The sequence below is a fragment of the Chenopodium quinoa genome, unplaced genomic scaffold (genome assembly GCF_001683475.1).
Source record: "Chenopodium quinoa cultivar QQ74 unplaced genomic scaffold, ASM168347v1, whole genome shotgun sequence".
Taxonomy (NCBI): domain Eukaryota; kingdom Viridiplantae; phylum Streptophyta; class Magnoliopsida; order Caryophyllales; family Amaranthaceae; genus Chenopodium; species Chenopodium quinoa.
In genome coordinates, this window is record NW_018743283.1 from 1,219,070 (window position 1) to 1,232,742 (window position 13,673).

Consider the following 13,673-nt stretch of genomic DNA (forward strand, 5'->3'; position numbering starts at 1 on the left):
AAAAACACGAAAGGAGTAGCAAAAATTATAAAAGTTAGATATTAATAAAGAGTGTACTTTGTTTGTGTTATAAAGGTTATTTGACCATCAAAGTTACTCCCTCCGTGTTTTTTTTAAGTGTTACAGTTTGACCGGCAAATATTTTTAGGCAATTTTATTGACTTAAATAAAATAAGAGGTAAGTGAGGTAGTTGGAGTATTAAAAAATTGTAAGAGAAAGATAGTGAGTTAATAGTTTATTGAAAAATAATGAATGTGAAAAGAAAGATATAATAAAAAAAATAGTAGTGGGTTTGGGTGGGGACCATGAGAGGAGAAAGATATAATATTTTAATATAGCTTTTTGCCAAAAAAGGAAGTGTAATGTTTAAAAAATCACGGCCGAAAATGAACAATGTAACACATAAAAAAACACGGAGGAAGTACTCGGGTAGCACACCTGGCTTATGGTGGGTGAGTCTCTCAACAAGAGTTTCTGCATACGATGAGGCTCGAACCCGAAACTTTCTTTGAGGGACATCAAATTGCTTATCACTTGAGCCAACTCTCGTTAGTGAGTACAGAATTAGTTTGTTTGCTTACAATGAGACTCATGCTGTGACTAGACGCACGCATGACATGTAATTTATCTTTAGAAAAAAATTTATTAAAAAAAAAAAACAAATAAGAAAGGAAGTCACTTTTAGAGTTCGGACGTGACTTTCCCCTTTATTTTCATTTTTCACTCTCTTTCCCATCTCTTTTCCCCTTTACTTTCCCTCTCATCCAATTCCATTTCCTTTTTTCCCACCACCACCATTTCCCCCGTGACCATACATTTTCTCTCTCCTCTCAACTCTCTCCTCTCTCACTCCTCCATTTAACACCACTCCCTTTTCTCATGTTTTCCCCTTCTCAACTCTTCCTCCTTTCCCACCACCACCACCACCACCACACTCCTTCAAATTATGCGCTCCCCGCAATCTCATCTTCGCAACGGCGGCGCCGATAACCTCTCACCTCCTCCTCGTAACAATTTCCCTCCTTCCCCTCACGATATCCGATTCCAGTCTACCCTCTCTGTTCACAAACTCAAGCGTTTTAACTCGTTAATTTTGGTCTTTCGTATTGCTACCTTCGTCTTTTCTTTGTCATCCTTCGTCTTTATGCTTACTAACTCCCGCTCTTCTCCTCCTCACTGGTTCGATTTCGATGCTTTTCGGTATCTACTCTCACCCTTTCTTTTTATTTATTTATTATTTTTTTTTTCCAAATAAATTACTTCCTCCGTTGTTTTTTAATTGCAACCTTTACTTTATTCGGACAATGATTCTCTCTGTCCTGTATATTGCAAGTAAAAAACAGGAAATAATTTATTTACTTATTTATTTTTGAATAATTAATGGTTTTTGAATTTTGAATATTTAGGTTTGTGTTGGCGGCGAATGGAATTGTAGCGGTGTATTCATTGGTGGAGATGGTGGCGGCAGTTTGGGAAATAACAACGGGTACTACGCTTTTTCCGGAGGTTTATCAAGTTTGGTTCGATTTTGGTCACGATCAGGTTTGTTTTTCGTGTCGTTTTATCAGGGCTGCATATATCATTTTCCTTTTGATCTAGCGACTTTGTGAACATTTGCTGTCCATTTAAATCATTTGAATGTAGTTTGTGTTGTTGTCTTAGTTGTTAAAATGTGGGGAATGTTGGGTCATGTTCTGGATTTTTATTGGTTTTTGGTCCATTTTTTCTCCGCTTTTTTTTTTTCTTCTGAAATTCAAAATTTGAATTTAAGACATAACACTGTTGTAGGACTAATTGATTTGGGATTATTTGTGGCAATAATTGAGACTTTATCTGTTAATTGTCAATGGCCCAATGCAAAATTAGAAAGCCGGTCTACGTTAATTTTATTTATAAAGTACCCTGTACTAATTAACATTGCAAAATTTGTTAAACATATCTCTTAGAATTGTTGATCAAATTCATACCAAAAACGTGTTGTCAATTGACTTTACGGAGTATTGTTTACTTTCTTTTTTCTAAGTGTTGTTTATATTTTGACCATTATTATTGAATAACCAAACTAGCGAGTATGGTACGTTGTTACATGGTTACTATTTCTACTTTTAGGTGATTATCGAAAGTTTCTTACGTAGTATATTCATTGATTATTAAAGATTTAACAAAAATCTTGTTATCAACCACTTACAAGTTGGTAAAATGGTACGTACTATTGCTAATTGGTATGTTAATTGAGTAATTATTACTTAATCAGTTCAGTCTTCTACGAATTCGGCAAAAGACGTAATCATTTGCAGAAGAGTGACTTTTTAAAATATTTGGTGTGGTTTGAATTAATGCAATTTGTACTATTCCATTCGAAAATTGTTTAGTTTGACTTATACTCCATTAAAGAGACATGTAAGACTTGGACTAGCTGACGTCAAACTTTGACTAGCATTTATCCACAACCGTTTACTTCAGTATATCTTAAATCATGGAGTAGAATTCTTCGGGTCCAAATTTTCTGCTCTATAATTGTTGTATTAGAGTGTCATACCTCATACCTTAATTTTGGTTGATTATAATGTGTCTCATTATATAAATATTTCTCGGTGGGTCATAGTGATAATAGCTTATGTCTGATCGATACAACTTATTCAAATACTTGTTCAAGTGTTTGACTCGGGTATTCTATGAAAGCTTCATAATTTTGATTTCGGCCCAATCTAATGCGTGTTAGTCTGTGTTTAGCACTCATAGTTGACTGTCAAGGATCTCATTATGAAGGATATGAGTAACAAAGATAATAACAATCAATAAATTAGAGGCGCGTTAGTGGTACAGTGGTACATGGATTGTGGACTTGTGGAATAAAATCTTTAAACTTGAATCTTTAGTACTCTTTGATCTCAGTAGACCATGCTACTTCTCAAATTTCATTTTTGAGGCAAGTTAATCTAGCATAAAATTAAAAGTTTAGCCAATTGCATGTTGATAGCTCATTGATAATTAGTGCCCTTAGTTAAATTGAATTCTTGAGTTCAATCACAGTTTAGGGCCTGTTGTCATACGTTTATTTTCAGTTCAGCTCCTAATTTCCTTCTCTTATAAAATATTCAGCTCAGTTAAGCTCAGCTAAGTTCAGTCAATGAGACCAGACCTTTAGTCATTAGATAAATGTTACTCCGTAGTATGTTAAGCCTCTTATTGGTTGCCTTAGCTCTTAATAGACTTGCAGCACTTGCTTATAAGATTATGATAAAGATAAACCGTTCTTATATTATGTTTGTGACCTCAGCATAGATGTATGTAAAAACTAATGTTGGCCGGAAGGAGTACATATATTATGTTTTTGTGACCTCGGGTTACTATTAGCTAGTAGCTACTAATCATTAGTAGAGATTGTTTTCTAAGAAAAGAAAATTGGTAAAATGAAATAGTATATGATAACAAATCTGTAAACATCTGATGCAGGTTTTTGCATACATGCTACTATCAGCAAACTCAGCAGGAACGGCATTGGTAAAGACATTGAAAGGTACGGACACGTGTACGGTTACGAGTGCATTCTGTGTGCAATCCGACATATCTATAGCCCTTGGATTTGCTGGATTTCTATTCCTCGGCTTCTCCTCCTTGATGTCTGGTTTTCGGGTTGCCTGCTTTGTAATCAACGGTTCTCGTTTTCATCTTTAATTTCATCCTTTTTTCTTCTTTTCACATTTGTATTTATTATTTGTATCAATTATTACTCCCTTAGTTTCATAATATAAGGCATTTCACACTTGATGACCACTAAATTTTGATCGAATTAAGAAAAAAAAAAAAAAAGAATATTTCTTTGTGCAAGAGTGTATGCATTATATAAACAGATTGCAATTAAAATGCAATGTCAAAGTGTAAACAACTTATATAATGAAAAATAAGGGAGTAAATGATTTTGTGTATGCTTTATAAATTTGAGATTAGAATAGAATATTTGGGTGACACAGAAATGATTCTGTTCACATTTTCTTTCTATCTTTAGAATCTTTTTTTTAGGAAGACTGAAGAGTGGGATGTGCTTAGGACGACTTGTTGAAAACTTATTGGTTTGTTGTGCATATGAGGTTAGAATTTAGTATATAAAGTTTGTTTTTGCAAAAGGATTTTTGTTCCACCAATTTTTATGCCATATTTCTTTGCTTTGTACACATTATGAGGTTGTAAGCGCATTTTTAAATCTACAAATGACTAAATGAAATATTAGAGTGACAAAATAACTTGGGTTAAAGGCTTAAAGCTACCTTCTTGATTTTAGAAGATTTTGGAAAAATGCTCATCACTTGTCCCTATGACTCTCTAAAAAATAAAAAAACATGATTAAGAACCTATTATATTACAAGGTTGGATCGACGTGGTTTAGGTTCTCAACTATTTTGATTTAAAAACATGATTAAGCACTAATTTCTCATGGGCTGAAGCCAATAGAGCCGCCTGTTACAAGTCAAGTCCCCACACCCTAGAAGGCATCAACAATGTTACTTGGGCACTAGGCAACAGATAGGGCCAAGGGAGTTGCCCATGGATGCTAGGAAGCACCACTCCCCTAAAGATCTTTATTTAGCTTAGGTGCTGTTTTCCTAGTGAACACCCAAATGACATTAACGCAATAATGAGCTATTTGAGGGCCCAAATGAAGCCCAAACGGGCTAAAACTTGGGGTCCACCGTTTTTAGGACCAATGAAGATAATGGCCGAGACAAATTTTGGAGATGGTCCCCACAACGTTCCAAATTGCATTGCAATGTTAGTGACCTCTCCAAGGGCAATCTTGTATATTCTTTGTAGACCAAGTAGTCTAGAGTATTCAAGGACATTGTACATAGAGAGAGTAAATTCGGGATGATGTAGAACTCTGTAGATTAATCTTGTTCTAGGATCCTCCATTTGAGGAGGTTAGAAGAAATCTATAAGCCTTGGGGAGCACTATTAAAGGTAACCTCCCCTCATTTGTACATCCATCCACACAATTGTAAAGTTTTCTCAAGCAATATAAAGCATGCTTAAAGCAATCTTTCTTGTTCTCTTTTGCTTACTACTTAGCCATTTTTTAGTTTCACCCACTTAACTTTGAGCATTGTACTTACACTACTAAAATTTAGCCAAATTGCGACCGCCTCTGACAGTCGTTGAAAATAGAAAAAACGGTCGTAGAACTTAATTGCGACTGTCAACGGTCGTAACGTGGTGGTCGTTATTCATATAGTCGCAAAAAAGTAATTACGACCGTTTGATGGTCGCATATTTTTTTGCGACCGTTTTTATATTTTCAACGACCGCTTGGACGACGGTCGCAAATATATATAATTGCGACCGGCATACGAAGCGGTCGCAAATATGGAAATTAGCGACCGCTTAAGGCCGTCGCAAAGAGTTTAAAAAAAACAAAAAAAAAAAGAAAAAGTCGGCACCCACTTTCCTGTGAATGCAGCCTGCCTCATCACCTTTACCCACCCTAAAACACCTTTACCACCTTAAAACACCACCAGCCACCTCGTAAATATCACCCAACCACCACAATCTCCATCCCTTTGCCGTGAAAACCCCAACCCTTTGCCGTAAAAACCCCAATCGGCCACAACAAAAGCCACCCTCAACAAAATTTATGAAAATAAAACCCAATTAAACCAACTAAAATTAACGAAAAACAAATCTAAAAATAACAAAAATCAAACAATTTCACTTTATATATCAAACCCAAAAATTAATGAAAATTAAACCACAAAATTAAACCAAAATTACTCGAAAATCAAACCAAAAAATCAACAAAATCAAACCCACTAAAACAAACTAGGCCAAAAACAAACAACAAAAACAAAACAACCAAAAACGAAACAAAAATTAACCAAAAACTAAATGAAAATTACCCGAAAATCAGACCCAAAAATCAACAAAAACAAAATCAAACCCACTAAAACTAAAAACAAACAACAAAAATCAAACAAAACAACAAATCAGACCCAAAAATCAACAAAAACAAAATCAAACCCACTAAAACTAAAAACAAACAACAAAAATCAAACAAAACAACAAAAAATGAAACGAAAATCAACCAAAAATTAAACGAAAATAATAAAAAACGAAACAAAAAATAAATCAAAAACATGAAAACATACCTCAAACTTTGAATTTCACCTCAAATTTGGTTTAATAAGGCCAAATTCGACCATAAAAAGTCTAGATCTAGACTTTTCATGGTCGAATTCCACCTTAAAAACCATTAAATGTACTTGTTGAGAAAATCGAACCCGAACTCGCCAATAAAACCGCCGCTGTCGTACTCCTTTAAGGAGGAGGAGAGCCAGTGAAGATTGTGGCGGAGGAAATATGGTGGCGGAGGAAAGATGGTGGCAAAAATCGGTGAAGAGAAGAGAGGAAATAGAGAGGAGAGAGATAAGAGGAAGTAAATTAGAGATTCAGGGGAAAGAAAAAGAAGAGAGGAGAGGAAAGAGAAAGAGGAGCGGCGTGAGGTTAGTTAATTAGGGTTGGGGTGAGATGGGTGTACTTTTATACCCGAATTTTTTTATATAAAAAAAATCTTTTTGCGACCGTCTTTGACGGTCGCAAATAATGACATTTACGACCGTCTCTTTGACGGTCGCAGATTATGACATTTACGACCGCCTTTGAAGGTCGCAGATTATGAAATTTACGACTGTCTCTTTGACGGTCGCAGATTATGACATTTACGACCGCCTTTATCGGTCGCAGATTATGAAATTTACGACCGTCTCTTTGACGGTCGCAGATTATGACATTTACGACCGCCTTTGACGGCCGCAGATTATGAAATTTACGACCGTCTCTTTGACGATCGCAGATTATGACATTTACGACCGCCTTTGACGGTTGCAGATTATGAAATTTACGACCGTCTCTGTGACGGTTGCAGATTATAATATTTACGACCGTCTTTGACGGTCGCAAACGATTTATTTTAATTTAGAATTATTTTTAATTGTTCAAACATCGTAGCGACCGTCTAAAAGGTTAAAAACGGTTGCAAAACGGTCGCAAATTTGCGACCGTTGTCAAAGCAGTCGTAAGATTGCGACCGCATAAAAAACGGTCGCAAATTTCATATTTTACGACCGATTTTCAGACGGTCATAGAAAAATGGTCGCAATTTAGCCGAATTTTAGTAGTGTTAGTCTAGCGAAGGTAATTTGGGGTTCCTTGACTAGAGTTACAAGGGGGTAGGACTCGTGCAAAGAACTTAGGGAAAGAGTCAGTACGTGACACATGGTATCAGAGCAATGTCGGTCGTAGGGGCGGTCTGTTGCGGAGTGAAGCTTGTTATGATACAAGATTTAGTGCGGAGTAGACGATGACAACTCAATAGAAGGACGTTGTTGGCTGAACCGTAGAGGAACCACAGACAAGCAAGAAGGTAAGTCGTACTTTGTTGCTTGAGGAAAAGGTGGCTTCCTTGGAGTGCTCTATCGTTGATCACCATGACAGCCTTTGGTAGCTGGCTTACACCGTTAGTGAACACCCGGGAAGAGTGGACGACATCGAGCTAGATGTTGAGGGCCTCGAAAAAAGGGTCTAAGAGTTAGAGTCCGAAACATCAGTTATGAAGGACGGGACGTAGCTCCTCGTCAACCAAATGGCTGATGCTATTCGGTTAGAATTAACTCAACTTAAGGACACCTTAATGAAGGAGCTGCGCTCTATGAAGGAGAAAATCGAGTCCCTAAAAGCCGACGTGGAGCTGTGCAAGTCGGCTGTGGCAGTGGGTGCCACGGTTCGGGAGGGACCTAAGATTAAGGTTCCCGAGCCACCAAAGTACCATGGGAAGAAGGATGCTAAGGAGCCGGACAACTTCCCGTGGAACATCGAGAGGTATTTCGATGCAATGCATTTTAAGGATGATGTTATTAAAGTAAACACCGCTACAATGTACTTGGCCGATGACGTCATTTTATGGTGGAGGAGACGGGAGTTCGACATCGAAATGGGGCTTGTCTCGCTCAGGGACGAGTTCAAGGCCGATTTCAAGAAGCAATTTTATCCGGAGAATGAGGAAGAGATTGCCATAAAGAAGCTACGTGGGCTGAAGCATATAGGGTCTATCAAGGAATACGTCAAGCAGTATAATTCACTCATTCTAGAGGTGACGGAGTAGCCGGAGAAGACCTAACTTCTCTATTTCATGGACGGGCTCCAAAGATGGGCGGAACAAGAGTTGAAACGTCGCAACGTTCAAACTATTGCGGACGCCATTGCTGTAGCCGAATCCTTGTTTGAGTATAAGCTAGACACGAAGAAGGATCGGAGTAGCAAGACAAGTAGCGACAGCAAGAGGAAAGGTGGGGGAGCCAAGCCCATCGAACGCAGCCACAATGGGGGTAAGTTATCCAAGAAAAGGGACAAGGAAAAGGAGAAAGACAAATCTTTGGATGGCAAGACAAAACATGGATGCTTCTTGTGCGGAGGGCCGCACTAGGCTAGGGAGTCTCCGCAGCGACAAAATCTCAACGCTTTGATCGCTAACTCGTCCGGGGAATCTTCAGGGGACGAGGCGCATATGCGGACATTAAGCTTGTGCAACAGCGTCAAGGCTACGGTGCGGCAGCACAAGGAAGGTAACGACATAGCTAAGTACGCTACCCCGAACGAAGAAACATTTCCTTATGTTTGTGGAAGCTGAGATAAATGGGAAGGATTCCAAGGCACTCGTCAACACGGGTGCAACAAACAATTTTGTCACTCTTAAAGAGGTTACAAGGTTGGGGATTTCATTCACTAAGAAGACCTAGTCTTTGAAGACGGTGAACAGAGATCCCACCCCAATTCTTGGTGTAGCTAGTAAGGTGCCCATTCATTTGGGAGAATGGAGGGGCACCCTAGATCTTACCATAGTAGATATGAATGACTTATCTTTAGTGTTGGAACTAGAGTTTATGGACACGGTAAGACCCTTTACTTTTGAGAAGGATGGAACAATGACTGTTGCGAAAGATCAAGAGGCATGGTCCATTCCATTATCTCTTGAAGAGGTGAAAGCCAAGGAAATCTCTGTTATGAAAGTGAAAAAAGGCATTAACAATGGACAATCGACGTTCTTGGCTACACTTGTAAAAGAGGAACCTCATGGGGGTGATGTTTCGTCCGAAGTATCCGGAGTGCTCGAAGAATTAAAAAACGTTATGCCTCCAGAGCTGCCCAAGAGGCTCACCCCTAGAAGGGAAGTTGATCATCATATCGAGCTGGAGCATGGGGCAAGACCTCCAGCCATGGCACCATATAGGATGGCACCATCGGAGTTGGAAGAACTAAGCAAGTAACTCAAGAAGTTGTTGGAGTCAGGGTTTATCCGGCCATCCAAGACGTCGTACGGAGCACTTGTGCTATTCCAACGCAAGCATGATGGGAGCTTGCGAATGTGCATAGACTACTGGACATTGAACAAGATTATTGTGAAGAACAAGTATTCAATCCCGTTGGTCGTTGATCTATTCGATCGTTTGGGAAAAGCCAAGTATTCTCTGAACTTAATCATAGATCAGGGTACATGCAAATACACATCGACGAAGGCGACGAGCCTAAGACAACATGTGTTACTTACTATGGGTCTTTCGAATTATTGGTGATGCCTTTCGGTCTCACCAACGTCCAAGTTACCTTTTTCACACTAATGAACAAAATATTCTAGCCATTTCTTGATAAATTTTTCGTCGTAAATCTTGACGATATCGTCGTGTATAGCGATGAATTAACTAGTCAATTGGACCGTTTGAGGCAGATGTTCCAGGTTTTGCGGGAGAACGAGCTTTAGGTTAAGCGGGAAAAGTGCTCGTTCGCTCAGGAGGAGGTGTCTTTCTTGAGGCACCATATCAAAGTTGGGAAAATCATGATGGAGTATGACAAAGTGCGCTTCATCGTTGAAAGGGAGGAGCCCAAGAACATGTCCGAACTACGGCCGCTCCTCGGGCTAGCCAATTACTATCGGTGATTCATAAAAAGCTATTCAGCTCGGGCAGCACCATTGACGGATTTATTGAAGAAGAAAGTGCAGTGGTGTTGGAGTGAAATGTGTCAAAGGGCCTTTGATGATTTGAAGGAAACAATCACTAGTGAGCTCGTGTTAGCACTACCTGACTATAACAAACAGTTCCAATTGCATAAGGATGTCTTCGACTTCGCTATTGGAGGAGTACTGATGCAAGAAGGGAATCCGATCTCCTACGAGTCACGCAAGCTAAATGATACCGAGAAGAGAAACGTGCATGACAAGGAGATGACGCCTATCATCTATTGCCGCTTGCGCATCTGGAGGCACTACTTGCTTGGGAGTTGGTTTATCATTTACACCGACAATGTCGCCACAAGCTATTTTCGGTGGCAAGACTTTTTAGCTGATTTTGACTATGCCATATAGTATAAGCAAGGAAAAGTCAATTTTTTCGTCGATGAGCTCAGTCTAAAGGCTATGCTTGTTGCTATCAGCATCATCACAAGCACCATCCTCGATCGGATCAAGGATTGCCTCTCTCATGACCCCATGGCCAAAGAACTTATGGAATTGGCCAAGGAGAGGAAAACTCGAAGGTTCTGGGTAGAGGATGGGATCCTCTACACCATCGGACGACAAATTTTTGTGCCTAAGTGGGATAATCTTAGGCGGGACATTCTCAAAGAGTGGCATGACTCGATGTGGGCTGGGAACCCAGGCATTTAATGCACATTGACACTCTTGGAAGACACTTATTATTGGCCTCACATGCAGGATGATGTGGAGGCTTACGTGAGGACTTGTCTTTGCCAACAAGACAAAATTGAGCAATGTGTGACGGATGGGTTACTTGAACCCTTGCCTATCCCTGAGCATCCTTGGGAGAGCGTCTCTATGGACTTCATCTCCGCTCTTCCCAAATTTGAAGGTTGCGGTTCGATTATGGTGGTAGTGGGCCGCTTATCAAAATATGGGACTTTCATACTGGCACTGAAGGATTGCAGTGCCGAGCAAGCCGCCAAGCTCTTTTCCAAGCATGTCGTAAAATATTGGGGCTTGCCAAAAAGCATAAAATACAAGGTTCACGGCGAAATTATGGACGGAACTATTTAAAGTCCTTGGGTCAGGGCTACACTTCTCTACAAGCTTTCACCTGCAAACAGATGGGAAAACGGAGAGGGTGAATGCTTTAGTTTAGCTCTATTTGAGGCACTTTATTAGTGTCAACCAACAAGATTAGGCTAAGTTGATGGACATTCCCAATTCTCTTTCAATTTGCAGCGTTTCGAGGCAACCGACAACAGTCCATTCGAGTTAGTCATGTGCGAACAACCTGGATAACAACCCTTGACTCCACAAGGGGTTGCATCAAGCCACATGGGAAGTAGACCCGCTGCATATAAGATTGTTAGAGGGTGGCATGAGCAGCTTGATATCTCAAGGGCCTACTTGGACAAGGCAACAAAGAAGATGAAGAAGTGGGCTGACAAGCACAGAAGGCCCCTAGAGTTCCAAGTTGATAACTTGGGTTATGGTGAAATTGATACCCAAACATTTCAAAGTCTTTCGTAAAGTGTACAAGGGCTTTGTGCGGAAGTGTGAAGGGCCATTCCCGGTTGTAAGGAAGGTCGGGAAGGTTAGCTACAAGCTTGAGTTACTGCCCAAACTTAAAATACACCGGGGTTCCATGTGATCTTACTTAAGTCCTACCATGACGACGAAGAAGATCCAGCAAGGGGCGAGTCACAACGGGCGCCCACGACGATTGTGACTTCTTTCGATCGAGACGTTGAGGTGATCTAAGCAAAAAGGGTCATAAAAAGACGGGGCGTACCAAGCTACAATGAGTAAATTGTTCTTTGGAAGGGTCTTCCGGACAACGAAGCATCATGGGAGAAAGAGGAAGATCTATGGCAGGTCAAGACTTGGGTGGGGGAGCAAGTTACAAGTCAAGTCCCCACACCCTAGAAGGCATCAACAATGTCACTTGGACACTAGTCAACAAATCGGGCCAAGGGAGTTACCTATGGGTGCTAGAAAGCACCACTCCCCTAATGAGCTTTATATAGCTCAGGTGCTGTTTTCCTAATGAACACCCAAATGACAATTTTGCAATAATGGTCTATTTGGGGACCCCAAATGAAGCCCAAACGGATTGAAACTTGGGATCCACCATTTTTAGGATCGATGAAGATGATGGTCGAGACAAATTTTGGAGATAGGCCCCACAACGTTCCAGATTGCACTACAAGGTTCGTGAGCCTTCTGGAAGCTTCTAGAATCTTTTAGGTCAATCTTGTATATTCTTTGTAGACCAGAGTAGTCTAGAGTATTTAATGACATTGTACATAGAGAGAGTAAGTTTAGAATGATGTAGAACTCTCTAGATTAACTTTATTCTAGGACCCTCCATTTGAGGAGGTTAGAACTTTATAGAGAAGAGATCTCTAGGCCTTGGGGAGCACTATAAATAGGCAACCTCCCTTCATCTGTATATCCATCCACACAATTGTAAAGTTTTCTTAAGCAATATAAAACATCCTTAAAGCAATCTTTCTTGATCTCTCTTGCTTGCTACTTAGCCATTTTCTAGTTTCACTCACTTAACTTTTAGCATCGTACTTAGCCTAGCTAAGGTACTTTGGGGATCCTTAACTAGAGTTGCAGGGGTAATTCTAGTAGGATGCGTGCAAAGGATTTAGGGAAAGAGTCAGCACGTGACACGCCGCTAAGTGTCTTCTCATCTTCTTGTAGAATTTGCAAAATATGGTATGACTTTCACCTTGTTTGTTGAATAATTTGGGTGGGATTCGAGATTTTGTAATTTATTAGGGGTTTCGATTTGTATGATCAATTGAATAATGAAGTTTGTTGAAATTTTTCTATTGTTTAAATGGAGGATGTAGCAAGTATAATTACGAAAGGTGGAGTACTGGAGTAGTTCCTTTATTGGTAAAGCATCTTAATGCATCATCGTCGCTGGTGGAAAATGATGGCTTGAAGCAGTATGAACATGAGGTTGAAAATGCTAGTGCCTTTGCTCATGGGCTTCTTGATATAAAGGTCGCCGATGGTGTTATCGATGATGTCATTATTGATGATGGTGGTATGGTGTTGTTGACAATGGTGGTGTTTATGATGATTCAAGTATGGGGGGTGTTTTTGGGGATGGGAAAGGGGGTGGCCGGTGGGAAAGGGGTGGTGGTGGTGGGTAAGGGGATGCCATGGAAATGATGAGAGAGAAAGATTCATGGAGGGGAGGAGAGGGAAAAATAAATATAAAAAGTAATAGAAACACCAATTACATTGTGACACATGACAAGTTTACTTATTTAATTAGTTTTTAACAAGTCAAGGCCTATAAAAGAAAATACTTCCTAAAGTTCGGATTATTCAATAATAATTCAAAGCTGAGATTATATACGATGTATATTACAACTAAGGGAAGGTAGTAAAGACCTATTTTCTCTTATTATTTTCTATTCATTCCTGTTGATATTGCACTTCACTTTGATTAGTGATAGCTTAGTTTTAATTTGAATCATACATGTAGCTGTAGACACCCAAATGTGTCTCCCCAAAACCAAACCCAGTGATGAATACCTTTCACGTCATTTGATTATCGAACAAAGCGAAAGTGTGAAAAGTCTAGTGATGAGGATGTTTTTATTAAAATATCTCTTCTTTCTG

The 13,673-nt window shown here is 39.7% G+C and overlaps 1 protein-coding gene across 1 annotated transcript; it reads left to right on the forward strand.

The window, feature by feature from the left end:
• The first annotated feature begins 517 nt into the window (after positions 1-517).
• LOC110735410 (CASP-like protein 4C1) lies at positions 518-4,128 on the forward strand. Its single transcript, XM_021915602.1, has 3 exons — positions 518-1,201; positions 1,408-1,543; positions 3,458-4,128. The coding sequence occupies exons 1-3, from the start codon at positions 948-950 to the stop codon at positions 3,677-3,679; spliced, it is 612 nt and encodes a 203-aa protein (XP_021771294.1). The 5' UTR covers positions 518-947; the 3' UTR covers positions 3,680-4,128.
• Positions 4,129-13,673: the final 9,545 nt, after the last annotated feature.

What these genes read in the sequence shown, in the direction of transcription:
- LOC110735410 (XM_021915602.1), top strand. Translation starts at nt 948, where the DNA reads ATGCGCTCCCCGCAATCTCATCTTCGCAACGGCGGCGCCGATAACCTC. An exon ending in TTCGATTTCGATGCTTTTCG is followed by an intron (nt 1,202 to 1,407) that starts GTATCTACTCTC and finishes TTGAATATTTAG; the next exon opens with GTTTGTGTTGGCGGCGAATG. An exon ending in TCGATTTTGGTCACGATCAG is followed by an intron (nt 1,544 to 3,457) that starts GTTTGTTTTTCG and finishes CATCTGATGCAG; the next exon opens with GTTTTTGCATACATGCTACT.